Genomic DNA, 15,305 nt, shown 5'->3' with positions numbered 1-15,305 from the left:
AACGGGGCGCGCGCGCCCCGTTTGCGCAACGTAGGGAGAACCCTGGGATGCCTGCTGTCAGTCATGACGTCATGACGAAGTTAGCTGAACGCTATGCGCATTGGGAATCTGTACGTCACAGGTCGAATGCGTATAGCGGGGTATCCCGCGGTCGCGTGCGCCCAGTCCCGCGGAAGTGCGCGGCTTAACCGCTTTCGGCGGTCGGGGAACAACGCATCTTTTGCGCAAGGCCATCTTGTATCCGGTCTCTCTGGTTGGGTTACATTATTGTATCTACTCGACGCAGTGCATCATTATGTTTGTAATTTTGCAATAATTGTTATTACATTGTAGTATTGTACCAGTAGTAAGTGCACACACGCGCGCATACATACGTATAATATTAATACTACACAGACAACATAAGTATATATTTTACCTCATAAATACAATTTTAAACACCAGGTGTAGAAAATCTGATCTCATTAAAAAACTTCATAGGTTGCAGACTGCAGCAGAGCATGGCACTGTTGGCAGCTATATCAATGATAATCATTGATATTTCATGTCTACACAGCTAGTGTGAACCACATGCATGGTTTAGACTTATATATCAGTTTTTGCTGAACATTATTTTTTTTTATAGATTATTCAATTGGTGTTCATTCTGTGAGTAGGTCACTTCTAAAAAGGCAGATTACTAGTTCTTGATTGGTATATATCCCCAAAGATCCACGTTTCCTTGCATTGAATCACAAACTTGTGGATGTAAGACTGACATTACTACTAGTACTAGCCCAACTTATATAGTCACTGTCAATTCTGAAGTGATGCATATTTAATGCAGGATCACTAAGTGTTTGCTTGTGCAATATACATAAAACAAGTAATAGTATCACTATCACAATCGTCCATAACACTGCATAAGAAAGTTCAAGTTTCTGTCTTAATTCCTTGCAGGTACAAAGATGCAGAAATTACTGGTGATTGCTGCTGTTTTGGCAACGTGCCTTGTACATGCTGATGAGGGACAGGGCCCTGCTTGGCTCTTAGCATCTAAGCAGCTTCACAATCAGTTTGTTGTCGAAGACAAGGAATTGATAGTGGAGTACAGCATTTACAACGTAGGAGAGAGTGTTGCCGTGAACATTCTACTTGATGACCAAACGTTTCCTTCCCAGGACTTTGATGTCGTCCGCGGTTTGCTAAAGGTGTGTAAAGTAGGTTCCTTAGAACAGGGTCAAATGGCTGGTATACAGGAGTTTACAGTTAGGTACCGTAAAGGTAACACCAGCCCAAAATCATAGACTGATTTTAGCCTTTCATGAGTGAAGGAAACTAATGACTGATGATGGCTCAAGGATAGTGATGATGTCCAGTAATAAAAGACGATTTTTCCCGCCGATAGATGGCGCCACTACGCTATATACACTGCTTATATAGCGACTGAGCTATATATATAGATATATATAAATATCGATTTTAAAAGGGCTACCCCCACATTGACGAAAATGACATAGGTCTCAACCTGGACATCATCTCTGTCCTTGAACCCTGATGATTATGTAATGATCGCGATGGCATATGCTCTTGTTGTGAAACGTAGTTCGCAAGCTGTTTTTGTGGTAGTCTATCATACCTTTGTCAATAAACATGCATTGAGAAAAGAATATTCTGTCAGAACAATTAGAGCTCTAGGGTTGCAAATATGTTGGGGGATAACCATTACCAATTGTCTTATCTTGCAGGCCAAGTGGGACCGTATTGCACCTGGAACTAATGTGTCTCACACGGTTATCCTTCGTCCGAAGATCTTTGGCTTCTTCAACATGACATCTGCATTTGTAACATACTACCCGACAGAAGATGCATCTGAGCCAGTCTTTGCTTACACAAGTGCCCCTGGAGAGGGAGGAATCATGAAATACAGGTTGTTTATCCCAAATCATTCCATCTCATTGCACATTATGTTACAATTGATACTAGACAATGATAAAACAATCGTAGCTTTAAAGCCCCTCTCTGCTAAGATACATTTATAAATGGCACAAAATGTTCACGCTCCATAGATAGAAAGGGTTTACTTAACCCATGACATTATACTTTGTATCGGTAGCAATTGGTGGAGCAATGCATTTAAATTTAGAATATAGGTAAGCATGCAGGTTGTTTTCATGTTGACTGTTTAGCTGCTTATGTAATGTGATTTTTAAACCGTTATCTTAATTTTATTTGCAGAGAATATGACAGAAAGTTCTCACCACACCTTCTCGACTGGGGTGCGTTCGGTATGATGACAGTACCCTCACTATGCATTCCATTCATGCTCTGGTACAGGAGCAAGTCTAAGTACGAGGCAATTATGAGGCAGGGAAAGAAATCAAACTGATTTCCTGGTGCTCTTAAAATAGCAATGGGTGTTCTTAAAATAGCAATCGGTGTTCTTAAAATAGCAAAATTTTCAACCATCACGTGCAGCAGTTACTTAAGCAAATTGTTCCCCCATGTAATTGCCACATTTATTCAACTTCACTCGCTTTCCCAGTAATGACATGCACAGCTTTAATAAGAATCATAAACAAATATGTATAATACTTATTATGAATTTATGCTCGTTTAAATTTAACTACTGTGAATTAGTTTCAAATAGCCTGCTCAATAGAAAATGTCATGAAGGTTAATCGATCCGAAAATATTCAACGAGCAGATTTACTGGTACTATTAGGTTGTGTAGCGATTTTTTCTCTATGCAGATTTTACTAATTTCCATTTGCTGTCACCTAATTGACTTGAGCATCATTTTTCATCTTTTATACCATATGAGTATGAACAATTGAATGGTAGCAGGAAACCTTTTTTAATTGGTGTTAGGGTTGGCACTGTTGAGTGTACCTGGGGACATGAAATTGTGTTGAGGGTGGGTGAGACCATCAAATAAATGTAGACTTCATTAAAATTAATTTTCACCACAACTGTAATAAAATACCATCTTGTTGTTGTTGTAATAAAAACAAAAATAATAAACACAGGGTTTTTATAAGAACATCTCTTTTCTTGTTTTTGATAGCAATAACTTTTGTTAAAAATAATAAAATATATTAAAAAATACATTGTTAGCACAACATTATTATATAAAATATACATTCCTGCACAATAGGCCCCTTACACATCACAACTAGCACCTCTGATTTTAATGTTTATAATTTCATCACAAGCCGATCTAAGTACAGCTATGATTATTTCATATGATAATAAGAATAAAGTTGGCAGTATTACCCATGAATTAATTGTTAAATATGTACTTTTTAATGCATACAACATGTTGAGCATGATTCACTTAGCAGAGGTGAAATCCTGAATCTTTTCCAGTGGCACCTATTGTTAAATAAAATGTAAAATGATTTATGTGTGAACTTCTCAACTGTACTATCACATCTGGCAGGGTGTCTACTTGACATTCAAAAACAGTTCCAAGTAATCACAAAAGTCACTTCACAGACAGTAAGAAATACAAAATCAACCAACATGCTTGGATAGATAAGATGGTTAAATTATGTGTTAACTGTGGGTATGGAACCATGGTGTTCTACTGTAACCTACCTAGTATACTGCTGAAGAATGACTTGAATGTAGCACTGCCAGTCACACTACCAGCTTGTGATGGATTCTGACGTACAGTCTTGACTGTAAACGTTTGGTCAGTTTTTGGGTTGGTTGGCCCTGTGACCTGGACCTCTACAACATGCCAGTCTGGCAAGCTAAAATAAAATAATATAATAATATGAAAAAAAGGGGTTAATAAAACGAGATGAAATCGTTGTAGGCTCTTAAGTCAAATGTTTGCTCATTAAACATGGTGTTAGTTATTTTATTGAGGGCCCAGGTGTGTCGATCTAAATTTGAATGGTTTTCAAGCTAGAACACTTCATTTGATATGAAATACTGCAAACGTCTGTCATCCCTCCCAAAATGCGATTGGGTTTGAAACTCGTTTGCTGGAAATTTTTGACATTTTATAATAATTTCAGTGACAAGGTAAATAACTAGCTGATTCTGAACTGGTAATTCCCAGCTGAATAGGATATAATAAGGGTATTGTAGATTAGGTTAGGGTAATTCCAGGGTTCATAGTAGTAAGACACATGTTGAAATAAGGACGTATAAGACCCTTTCTGGAGGCCAAAATAAGACTTTTACACGATTTCTGATAGATCACCGACTATTAAAGTACACTAACAATATTTATATACACAATTGCACAGCAGATTTAATTATTCCGTATTATATATACAACAATTCTTACTCTAAGTCGAGAAAAAATAAGGACTTAAGTACTTTTCTAAGATTTCACCAAAAATAAGTACTAATAAGGGCCCTTATTTTATTTTTGGCAAAATAAGTACTTATAAGACTTTGGAAGACCCGCTACGAACCCTGAATTCAGGGTAAACATGAACAACAATGGGAACAAAGATAACAAAGAAAAAAGCAATATGTTTACGTGAACACACTTTGGGTCAGATATTATTGATCCTTGAACGCCATCGAAGCCCAAATTATGAGCTGCTACTGCTCCAGCTGCCATTGTGTTAACGTTGTTTGGCGCTAAACGACAAAGCTCCCTCACTGGACCTGTAAACGATAAAAAATTGCCAATAACTCGGCCACTTGTGTTGACAAATTCCTAAAAAAAATTAGCCCTAGTCTTAATACGCAAGCAAAATTCTCTTAATATTGGAACTGTGATTGATGCGTTGTAATTATAAATGTAATGACGTACCCTCATACAAAACAGTTCTTTGCACTACATTCTCATTCTTTTCCATTAGAGGAGACAACAGCTTGAAGCTAGATGGATGCTTTGTCATTGATATGTTCAAACCCTGTTGAAATACTTCATTATAGTCATGGCAAAGGCACCGACTAACACATCTTTTACACAGTTAATTATTCAAAATACTCTAAATACACACCAATAATGTTCCCATATCAGCCATTTTGCGAATATCTTCTCCACCCCAGAAAGCTCCACTAGGAATGTAGACAGCATGGCTGTACTCAGCACTAAGTTTTCTTAACGTAGTTTCCAGCTTTCTGTCAGCAAGAGCTGTGGGTGATCCCATCTGTGCAGAAAACCAATAAACAATTAAATTCCATGCATTATCGTTTCTGTACGTTTTTTCAGTCATTGATTGAGTAAGAGGTATCTATATAGGTAAATGATAAAATCCTTGTTCTATAAAATCTTGAAACACACAACTTGCATAGTATCAATATAGGTAACCTACATAGCATGCAGGGTCTGTCTGTGTGTGTGCAAGGCCCAGTGACAAATCTATTTTCAAACACCTTTTTAATATTGCAGAAAATGTACCAGATTTGCTTTTAGGAGAAACTAATTCTATACCACTGTGGGGCAAGGTTTAATATTAGGTTATTATACATAATAACGCATTTAGAGTCTGTGGTAACAATGAACAATCACAGATTGGTGCACAGCATTGCATAGAATTTTAGTTGGGCCCTGCTCACACATAGAGACCCTGGCTACACTGGTTCCAACATGTGCCTCTATACCTGCAACACCAACACCTCAATGAAGGCTAGTAATTGAGATTGTCAATCCTACCATGTAGTCTGCATGCTGTAGAAACAGGGGTCCATACTGCATAGATATGCTTGGATGGGCCACCTCAACAATCAGGTCTACCTCTCTGCAATGCAGCACATACACATACAGGTATACACTTTGAGATCGACAATGAGAGAAAACCTTTTTAGAACGAAGCCACTAGATTAATCAAAATATATGTACTTCTGTGCTTCTGCTAGTGCCTTCAACCACTTACTATACACACTCAATATAATTATGTAAACAATTTGCACTCACATGTGGACAAATTCAGCTAGGTCAGTTAAAATGTAACCCTCCTCAACCTTTCCTTGCATCACACTTGGTGTCCGATTCCAGACAAATGCCAGCTCAAGGTTAGGATGATCTAAAATGCAGTCCACAAGGTATTTTCCTGTAAAAGAAAAATAATTATAATGAAAAAAAAGGCTTTCTTCTGTGAGATTTTGCACGGTGCCAGTGGCATGCGTGCAGTGTTGCAGAGTATTTGAATGACATTTACGTGGAATTATTAGTGGATAGAGCACATGTAAAAACAGTGTAGGCTAAAGTACTTAATTAGGCACTAAACACATGTTTTTATTTACAATTATTTTGTTCTTACTGAAACCTTTCCAATTTGGTTAATTGCAATATTGAAACTTTTTCTACTGCGAACCGCATTGTTGATCTGTCTATTCGATCAGCTTTATCTGTCTCCGTCATCGAAATCGTTCGTTGGCCTTTGAAGACCAATCTTTATGAGGTTATGAGGGAACAGCCAAAGGGCCTGTGTCTGAGATAGGTGTGCAGCTCTGCTTAAGCTACGTTAGACGGTTATATATAGTCTGAGTCACTTAGAGTTGTATCATTAAATCGTTTGGGATAGTAGTTGTAAACAGTACTAATTACATATTTACCAATGTGACCATATCCTACGATGCCCACTTTACGTGCTGATTCCATTACGTATTTTACGTATCGATTTGACGTGCTGATTTATGTACTACTACTAGTGTAGTAATACGTACTGCAACGAGAATCAGTAGTACTAGTACAGTAAAACTCGCATGAGTCGACACTTTTTGGACCAGCATATTTGTGCCGACTTGCGAAAATGACGACATACGTGTAAGTTGTCATTTTGTCGACTTATATGTAGAGCTCCCCTCCCAGGCGCCCGTCACCCCCTACACAGTCATAAACATGCTCCACACACGACATCAGTTCGCGCCACATACATAGCAGACATGAAACAATTGGGTTTGTACATCAATCAACACCGCTGCTGGCCATAACGCACGTACATCATACGCACTATCTGTGACACCCGCTGTTGATTACAGTTTACGTAACACGTTTGGACATTGTAGGACATTTGCGGTGCACGTTGTAACGTTCTCTATTTACTGTGCTGGGTACAACATAAGCAGGAAGACATGCATATATGCAATTAACGTGACTACATGGTGTAGCATATATTCTCGTGGTCGTAATGTACTGACACCTGGTGGCAGAGAACACAAACACCAGACACATCACTGAACGTGACAATTTGTCTTGGAACACTTGCTGAAAAAATACGGAAACTGCAAAATTTTCTTGGAACACTTGCTGAAAAAATACGGTAATTCCGCGAGGCCGTGCTCTAGCTAGCTGAAACGAACTAGTTAGTATAGCAGAATTTTCAGGGAGTCACACGAACTCCTGCATATGTCAAATCAGGGAGTATATTAGACTCCGGACTCGCGTTAATTTCGCACCCTGCATTGGGCTGCATACACTGGGGGATGTGCGAGTTGAAAAATGCGAGTTGCGGGCAGAAAAAAAAACAATGCATCCAATCAAGCGAACAATGCGAATAAAACAATCAGTGCACACAACAACAACTCATGTAGACTCAGTTGCGCGATCTACAGGCGATCGTCGGTGTGCCGTGTGCGAGGCACATATATCTGCAACAGCCAGCTCGCACATCCCCTAGTCTAGACCGTACACTGCGCCATCAGTATTTCTGATGACGACTTACAGATGGGGAATTAATTACTGTTAATTTGTTTGTATTACATGGGCCCTAGCTGTCTGAGCTGGAGGGCGACAGCTTGCACATAATGAGGACTTATAAATGACGATTTAGGCAGGGCTATTCGGATATACCAATGGATTTACTATGAGAGAAAATCGGGACTTTGAGTCAATGGACGGGAGCTTGACTTAATTCCATGAAGACTTATGCTAATTGTCGATCGCGAGTTATTAATTCTTCCTTCCTTAGTTAGATCATAGATGATATGCGAGTTTTACTTGGTATCAGTTGATGATACACAGAAATCAGTCGCCCCCCTATCATTTGCAAGAAAAAGGATAGAAGAAGAAAAAGAAAAAGAAAAGAAAAAGCAAAAGAAAAAGGAAAAGAAAAAGAAAAAGGAAAAGAAGAAGAAGAAACATCTTGCAAATGATAGGGGAGGTCATAGGGGGGTTGCCCCCTATCAATTTCTTGCAAATGACGGGGGGGGGCATATGGCTCATATGACATATGGTCTATGTCCCCCAGGGTACTGCCGGAACGTACCCTGGGTACGGTCCGGTATACCGGAACGTACCCTTGGAAATATCTAGCTGATAATGATATGGTTAGGGTTAGGGTTAAGGTTCGGGTTAGGGTTAGTGAGTAGGCGACTCCTAGACTCTGTTAGTGCGAGTCGTAGGCGAGGTACGGCGGTCTCGGCATATTACTACTCTCATAGATAGATTACCAGGGTACCTTTCGCAGTACCCTCGGGGGACATAGACGGTATTTGAGACTCTATTGCGTCGAGTATCAGCTGCAGGGAGGTGGCTTGTTCAGGAGGAGCGAGCGTCGATGCGAGACTCGCTGTGAAACGACGCAGCGCCTCGCTGAACGTACACGAGCGCGGTCGCTTGTGCCCGCTCGCTTGTGCGCTAGCTTGATCAAAGATGGCGCGCCCATGAAGCGGCTTACTTCAGCAGATTTTAAGATTGCGATGAGAACAGAGTACTGTTGAAACGGGAGATAGCGCAGTCGAATTGATACGATTGAATTTTAGAGAGTTAGAGATGAATGGAATGAAAAGCTGACAGATAATAGTTCGAGGAATAGATTGCAAGATGCACTCGGGTTGCCGAGGATGTGGTAGCATTCGCATTTCGCAGAATTTTCCGTCGCAATCTTGGCGTGATGTAAGACAAGCGTCGTCGCCTGGAGCGAACAGCTCTTATCAAAACTTGCGCCGCAAACGCTCGTCGCGGCTCGCTTCGCGCGAGTTGTCGGTTCAGTAAGGCCGAGCGCTTAGCGAGCACGCGCGAGACGAGCGTTCGTGTCTCCTTGAACAGCCTCCGTCTATTCTGTATATTCATAATCATCAATGTCCTGTATGACTACATTGTCTATATGACTAATATCAGTAATATTAATTGGTAATAGTGATCTCTATTATATACTCTTGATATATCTCTATATTATGTAATCTTGATATAGCCTATATACTTGTAAATTATAATATATATACACTATACAGAAAAGTGCCAGAAAAACTGATAATTTATAAAACTGCCCGTAAAATTGCCACGTTTGTTTACTAAAACTCACTGAACACTGATTGGTTGTTTGTCATCTCTTCTGATTGGTCGTTGCGGCAAGCTACGCCGTGATTCCAGTTACGTTTGGCAAAGTCGGTTTTATCGGTTTTCGTTGTGCGTTGGTAAAGCTGTACGTGCGGCGCAGCCGGTTTCCATGTGTACTGCCTATTTGAATATAACCTATAACGGTGCAGAAACACCTGACGGCAATTTGACGGGGTTGTACTAAACTCTATCACTGGTAAACCACGATGACTGGGTTGAGTATAGGCACTGTCTCGTATGAATAATATCTCTTATAATTATATGTATTCAATATATATAATATAACTATATATTACCTATCAGCTAATTCTTTCTCGATAGGTCTGCAAGGCACTTATCTCTATAATAATATCTCTATAATATATGATATAAATATAAATATAATATAACTATATATTACTATATAATATAATATAATAATATCTCTATAATAATATGATATTATTATAGAGATCAGTGGTAGTAGGCGGCGGGTTTTATACAACCGGACGAAAAAAATTAATGGATAATGTGAATTGGGTGTGCAAATCATGCAATTTAGCACACTTTCAAGTGATTTTTTTATCCTTTTATTGTACTGGCATGAAAAGGACAACATTACCTCTTTCATTAAATAGAAACAAACATATTGAGAAATATTCCAAACGACAACGTCACCATAACTGGGAGCTGTAAGACATGCAGGCGCAATTATTTGCAAGGCCAGCATAAATGTGATGTGTATAATTGTATCAAGCAACCAGACAATGCGTCCCTAGACAATTCGCTGATCTGCAGTGTACTAGCTGTGGAGGCGTATGTAATAATAAATGCGGCGATATTGAGAGTTGAGGACCAACAATTGTTATATTACTATCAAAAATTGGGATTACCAGATCTTTGGGGGGAGGGGATACTTTATTACTTAGATTTCCTTGATATTCTATATGTTTATTTATATTAAATAGATTTTTTTTGTATATGATGAAATGTTTTCTTCCGTTTTTGATGTAGGCCTATTTTGTTCAAATGTTAAAAATACATGGAAAACCATGCGTCCCGGTAACTACATGTATGGTAAGACGATGTACTGGATATGCTCTTGAGTACATTTATAATAGTTACTTGCCATTTAGACATGATGTCAATTGACGAACATTGAAGTGTCGCCGCTTTTCCAATGCAGGAGCTCGTAGCGCGGCCAACCACTTAAGGTGCTGCGTAGAAGCCGTCCAATCAGGAGCCTGCCATAGCAACTCCGTCAATCAGGGCCTTGTAGCATGTGCCGACGCGCAGCCCAGTAGATAAACGCAGAGCCTGCCCACTTCATGCGCAGAGACCAGAACAAGTTCAGCGCTAACCTGCCCCGGCCTGAGAGGACGGAAGACCCAGATCAGGGAGGCCGTTGGGTGAGCATAGGTCCGGCCGACAAGTCGAGTGCCCTGTAGCAAGCGACCACATCAGGGACCCCTAGCACGCCGACCCAATCAAGGGCCTATGTAGCATTATGACCGACCAGGATCAGAAGCTCGCCCCGTAGCAGCACCGATAAATCAGGAGCTTGTAGCCAGATGACAATCAGGGGCCTCATAGCTAGCCCGACCAATGCAGGGCCGTGTAGGCAGAGCCGACCAATCAGGGGCCTGCGTAGCAGACCGACAATCGACTGGGCTCTCGTAGCAGCAACCAATCAGGGGCTCTGTAGCAACACGCATACAATCAGGGGCCGTCCATATGCAATCCGACCTCAATCACAGGGACCTAGAATCCGACCAATCAGGAGCTTCGTTACGGTTGCGACCAATCAGGGCCTCCTAGTCAGCCGACCAATCAAGGACCTCGTAGCATCTGACCAATCAGGGGCCTTGTAGCATCCGACCAATCAGGAGCCTCGTAGCAGCTGACCGATCAGGAGCCTCGTAGCAGCCGACCAATCAGGGGCCTCGTAGCACCCGTCCAATCAGGTGCCTCCTAGCAGCCGACCAATCGGGAGCATCCTAGCAGCTGACCAATCAAGAATCTTTTAACAATCATCGGTTATGAGTTAATCTTTTATCGATTATGAATTATGAATTAATATTTTAATCATCATCCACGAATCACTTATTATTATAATTATTATTATTATTATTGTAACACATATTTACCCTACGGTTTACTAATTATGAATTAATATTGTAATCATGATCCACAAACCACTTATTATTATAATTAGCATTATTATTATTACAGTAATTACACATATATACTTTACGGTTTACCTACCTTACTTGGCTTCACACAATTACCTGACGTTTTTACACTTGTTCGAATTATAACTCTGGCCTTTGTTCTTACCTACTCCCGCCAGAGATGTCTCGTGAAATCCTGCAGGAAATGTTCTCTCCGTGAAAATGTAAATAGGACGCGATGTCTGTTTATACACGAGTAATGGGGCGCATTGCATGCCGGGATGAGCTGCTGCCTGCCTCCGAGCCAAGCACAATGCGCGCGGGCATGACGTCACGCACACACGACTACAGTGATCGATCGAAAGTAGCGCCGTGTGTGGGTGTGTGTGTGTGTGGCATGTTGTAGTAATAAACCTCTCAGAAATTCTGACAATAAACTCTAAAAAATAAAAATAAAATTACAAACGAGCAAGCCGGTCTGGTTAGCATACTTGCAAGTATATTCACATCTACTTTACAACAACAATATCGATAACAGTAACAACTGATGTCTCACACTCACGTCAGTATTGTTAACAGTTTCTAGCAAAGCTGGGAAGACTATATGATCCATGATTCACACACTGTATATGATAATAACAACAATAATAATAATAATAATTACAATCATCATCACCGCCATCATTATCATCACCATCATCAACCAAACTTATTGGTGGCCTTGCTAATTAATGTATACCAAGTGCATGAGTACAGAACCATGTGTTTCTGTGTTGGACTACATATTTGATGTATCCGTTCACAGGGAGTAAAAATATAAGGAAGGTATAGGAGTGAAAACTTTGATTTAAGGAGTACAAATAAACTACACCCAAAATAAGATTTCACAGTATGACGGTAAAAGCTTTTTGAGCATTTAAGCAGTCAGTGAAAGAGCCTTATAAGTGAAGTCCTGGATGAAAGCTTCGGCAAGCATCTGGGAGCAATGCATCTCCAAGATAATTTGATCAGGTTTTCCACCAATCGGAGCACGCAGCAGACTTGTTCCTCGTCTTTTCCCTGGCGAGAATTCCATCTTAAAATTACTTTTAGACACGTTAGTCTTAACATCAACCTTTCTCTCTTAGACTGCTGAAAGTTAGTTACATGAATAAAATATTCTACCAATTTTCCTCAGAATTTCACAAAACAAAATTCTGTCAGCAATCTAGGATAAAAAGTTAATGTTAAGACTCGTTTAAAGACTAGTTTTCATTCTAACAATGGACCCCAGGTGCCTTATCGACAGCCTAACATACCGCTCGCCTCAGCTGGCAACACTAGCAAATTTAAGGCACACAGTGCTAGCAAAGATTTATGCATTAGTGGTGAACTAATTAGCATGTTATGCTGTCCTAGCTCTAATTGTGAAACCCTTTACTCCAATTGCCTGGGTTTGAGTGAAGGGCTACATAGTGAGAGCCAATAAACCTAGCAATCGCTGTTAACGAGTCTAGCTATCGTTGCTAACGAGGCTAGCATCCATTACTAACGAGTCCAGCATCCACTGCTAACAAGCCTAGTATCCATTAGTAACGAGCCCAGTATCCAATACTAACAAGTCCAACATCCACTGCTAAGGAGCCAAGCATCCATTACTATGAGTCCAGCATCCACTGCTAACAAGTCCAGCATCCACTGCAAATGAGCCTACAATCCATTACTAATGAGTGCAGCATCCACTGCTAACGAGCCAAGCATCCGTTACTAACGAGCCCAGCTGCTAATGAGCTTTAGCGACGGAGAGGGCGACATCAGCTAGGTGGCCGCAACAGAGCGTTCTTGCATCGCAGCAGCGTTCGCTTGTCCTCGAGTTTCAGCTGGAGCGCCATCTTGCTGTGGTAGCTGGGATCTGCATCTAGCATCACCTCGTCTGCCTGCAACGAATGTAAAGCAAATTAAATAGGCAATAATGTAATGAGAAATTAATGTAATGTCATGTAAATTAAATAAGCAATAATGTAATGTAAATTAAATGAGTAATAATATGATATTATGATGAAAAATTAACGTAAACTAAATAAGCAATAATGTAATGATCAATTTGCACCTCCTCTACATAGTGTTTGTATTAGACGCACGCACGCACGACCGCACGCACGCACGCACGCGTGCATGCACACACATATATATGTATTAAGAAAGAGATGTGATGGAATGAATGGGGAGAAAATTTATTTTTAATTATTTAGTTCACTTATTGAGTCGTGGAGTCACGCGCACCAGAACTTACGATATCTGTATAAAAGAGGAGAATTTACCCTATCTGTATAGAGGAGTATATACCCTACTTGTATAGAGATACCTTACCTGTATAGAGGAGTATTTACCTTACTTGTATAGAGGAGTGTATACGTTACCTGTATAAAGGAGTATTTACCCTACCTGTATAGAAGAGTATTTACCCTACCTGTATAGAAGAGTACTTACCCTACCTGTATAGAAGAGTACTTACCCTACCTGTATAGAAGAGTATTTACCCTACCTGTATAGAATAGTAATTGCTACACCTGTATAGGTTGGTAATTACCGTACCTGTATGGACGACGAGTATTGTGCTAGGTGCAGCTGGATGAGGTGTAAAGATTGTATCGTGTAGCGTGGCTTCATCTTCACCGGGAAAGCTGATCCCGCATCAGCACGTCCTGCCAGCAGCCCCTGCAACCAACATCGAACGCAGACATGGTCACATCGGCAACAATGCAATGTCTCCCTCGTGGGAAACGAGCGAATTAAACGTGGCCTTTGTTGCGCACACAGGAGGCCCTTCTATAAAGGCGCCCGTTTAATAGATGTGCACATTTTTGTATCGATCTCCATTCTATAGAGATTACCGCTTTCTAGAGGTGGCCGTCCTATCGAGGTGGGTGTTCTATACATATAATATATTGTAGACACGGGTCTCTCCGTCTTACAAGAAGTGTATAGAAATGTTAACACTTGATATTCACAAAGCACAAGAAAGTGTGACAGTGCCACAAGAATAAGATTTATTCAGGAAAGCTCCTGTAGTTTTAAATAGAAATACACGTACGATAGTACACGGAGAGGTGCTGACGATTTACACAGTGCGAGTACAATTTACACAGCTATAAGAAACTACGTTTAGAAATATAGAAAGGTTATTGCACATACTAGAAGATAGCTCACTACGATAGAACAAATAAGAAACCAGATAGATATAGGTCTATAGTGGCATAGATCTATAGTGGCATGAACCTTAAGCCATTAGTTAAAGAAAGAACTCACATACTCACGGACTGAATATCGTTGCACACTGCAGGCACAGACAATGTTAGACACACTGACTATGCTCGCTCGAACTGTCTTATATATATACACGCTTAAATTTAGCATCCACAAACCCCTGTCCAAACAAGGAACCATCCCTGCAGCCCTCGTGCACGTCCGAAACTGTCCAGCAGATGCCCCGATTTAGAATATCCCCATGTACACCGTCGGTTATGTGGGTAATTGATCGGTCCATCCTTACACGGATCCAACACCCACGATCGCTCTCTATTTCCCGAGACAGGAGTATCTCTCTATTGTGTCGAACCCCTCCTCCGGGGAGGGCCGAGTTGCTTCTCGGTCGTGTGCCAAATGCGTGCACAAACAACCGCCGCTCGGCGCATAAACAACAACATTAGCCAACAACAACATTAGCCGCTGCCTTGCCTGAGCGAAACTGCCGACCGAGACTCCATTTCACACATCCCATCCGACTCGTCGATCTTGCCCTCGTTTACAAGAATCAATCTGCTGGCCGATAATCTCAACGGAGTTATGAAATTATTAACTGATTTAATTAATGCAAACCTCGTGTCTACAATACATATATCTATAAAATTCGATGTAGAGCTCGCTATACGATCGAGTGT

General features: G+C 40.6%; 3 protein-coding genes and 1 long non-coding RNA gene across 9 annotated transcripts in view; 1 reads left to right on the top strand and 3 right to left on the bottom strand.

Annotated features, from left to right (window-relative positions):
- LOC106808831 (translocon-associated protein subunit beta-like) overlaps window positions 1–3,022 on the top strand; it is a 9,550-nt gene extending 6,528 nt beyond the window's left edge. The window contains exons 2-4 of the mRNA XM_014811710.1: window positions 940–1,190; window positions 1,728–1,909; window positions 2,218–3,022. Of these exons, the coding sequence (XP_014667196.1) occupies window positions 948–1,190; window positions 1,728–1,909; window positions 2,218–2,368 (576 nt within the window). The 5' untranslated portion in view covers window positions 940–947 and the 3' untranslated portion in view covers window positions 2,369–3,022. The remainder of the gene's footprint in view (window positions 1–939; window positions 1,191–1,727; window positions 1,910–2,217) is intronic.
- On the bottom strand, window positions 3,011–9,249 carry LOC106808830 (putative L-aspartate dehydrogenase). 6 transcript variants are annotated; one of them, XM_014811706.1, is made up of 9 exons: window positions 9,201–9,218; window positions 6,511–6,620; window positions 5,870–6,005; window positions 5,609–5,693; window positions 4,953–5,102; window positions 4,760–4,862; window positions 4,491–4,611; window positions 3,580–3,737; window positions 3,011–3,354 (listed from the first exon to the last, which is right to left on the bottom strand). In XM_014811706.1, the coding sequence occupies exons 2-9, from the start codon at window positions 6,554–6,556 to the stop codon at window positions 3,317–3,319; spliced, it is 837 nt and encodes a 278-aa protein (XP_014667192.1). In that variant the 5' UTR covers window positions 6,557–6,620; window positions 9,201–9,218; the 3' UTR covers window positions 3,011–3,316. The 6 variants fall into 6 exon arrangements, with proteins under 6 accessions (XP_014667192.1, XP_014667194.1, XP_014667190.1 ...); XM_014811708.1 differs by lacking the exon at window positions 9,201–9,218 and adding an exon at window positions 9,128–9,147; XM_014811704.1 differs by lacking the exon at window positions 9,201–9,218 and adding an exon at window positions 9,121–9,142.
- A 2,613-nt stretch (window positions 9,250–11,862) lies between these two features.
- LOC106808833 lies at window positions 11,863–14,080 on the bottom strand. Its single transcript, XR_001393816.1, has 2 exons — window positions 13,960–14,080; window positions 11,863–13,301 (listed from the first exon to the last, which is right to left on the bottom strand). It is a non-coding gene; the product is annotated as an uncharacterized LOC106808833 (long non-coding RNA).
- A 779-nt stretch (window positions 14,081–14,859) lies between these two features.
- LOC106808824 (SET domain-containing protein 4-like) overlaps window positions 14,860–15,305 on the bottom strand; it is a 6,082-nt gene continuing 5,636 nt past the window's right edge. Inside the window, exon 6 of the mRNA XM_014811693.1 lies at window positions 14,860–14,882. Coding sequence (XP_014667179.1) covers window positions 14,860–14,882 — 23 coding nt within the window. The remainder of the gene's footprint in view (window positions 14,883–15,305) is intronic.

The sequence above is a fragment of the Priapulus caudatus genome, unplaced genomic scaffold, assembly GCF_000485595.1.
Source record: "Priapulus caudatus unplaced genomic scaffold, Priapulus_caudatus-5.0.1 Scaffold308, whole genome shotgun sequence".
NCBI lineage: Eukaryota > Metazoa > Priapulida > Priapulimorpha > Priapulimorphida > Priapulidae > Priapulus > Priapulus caudatus.
This window is presented reverse-complemented; position numbering and strand designations above follow the sequence as displayed.

Excerpts from the sequence above, each read along its gene's own strand:
- LOC106808830 (XM_014811706.1), bottom strand. The coding sequence starts at position 6,556 with ATGGAATCAGCACGTAAAGTGGGCATCGTAGGATATGGTCACATTG. Across the intron at positions 6,006-6,510 it reads CGTAGGATATGGTCACATTG|GAAAATACCTTGTGGACTGC; the intron begins GTAAATATGTAA and ends TTTCTTTTACAG. Across the intron at positions 5,694-5,869 it reads CTAGCTGAATTTGTCCACAT|AGAGGTAGACCTGATTGTTG; the intron begins GTGAGTGCAAAT and ends GCTGCATTGCAG.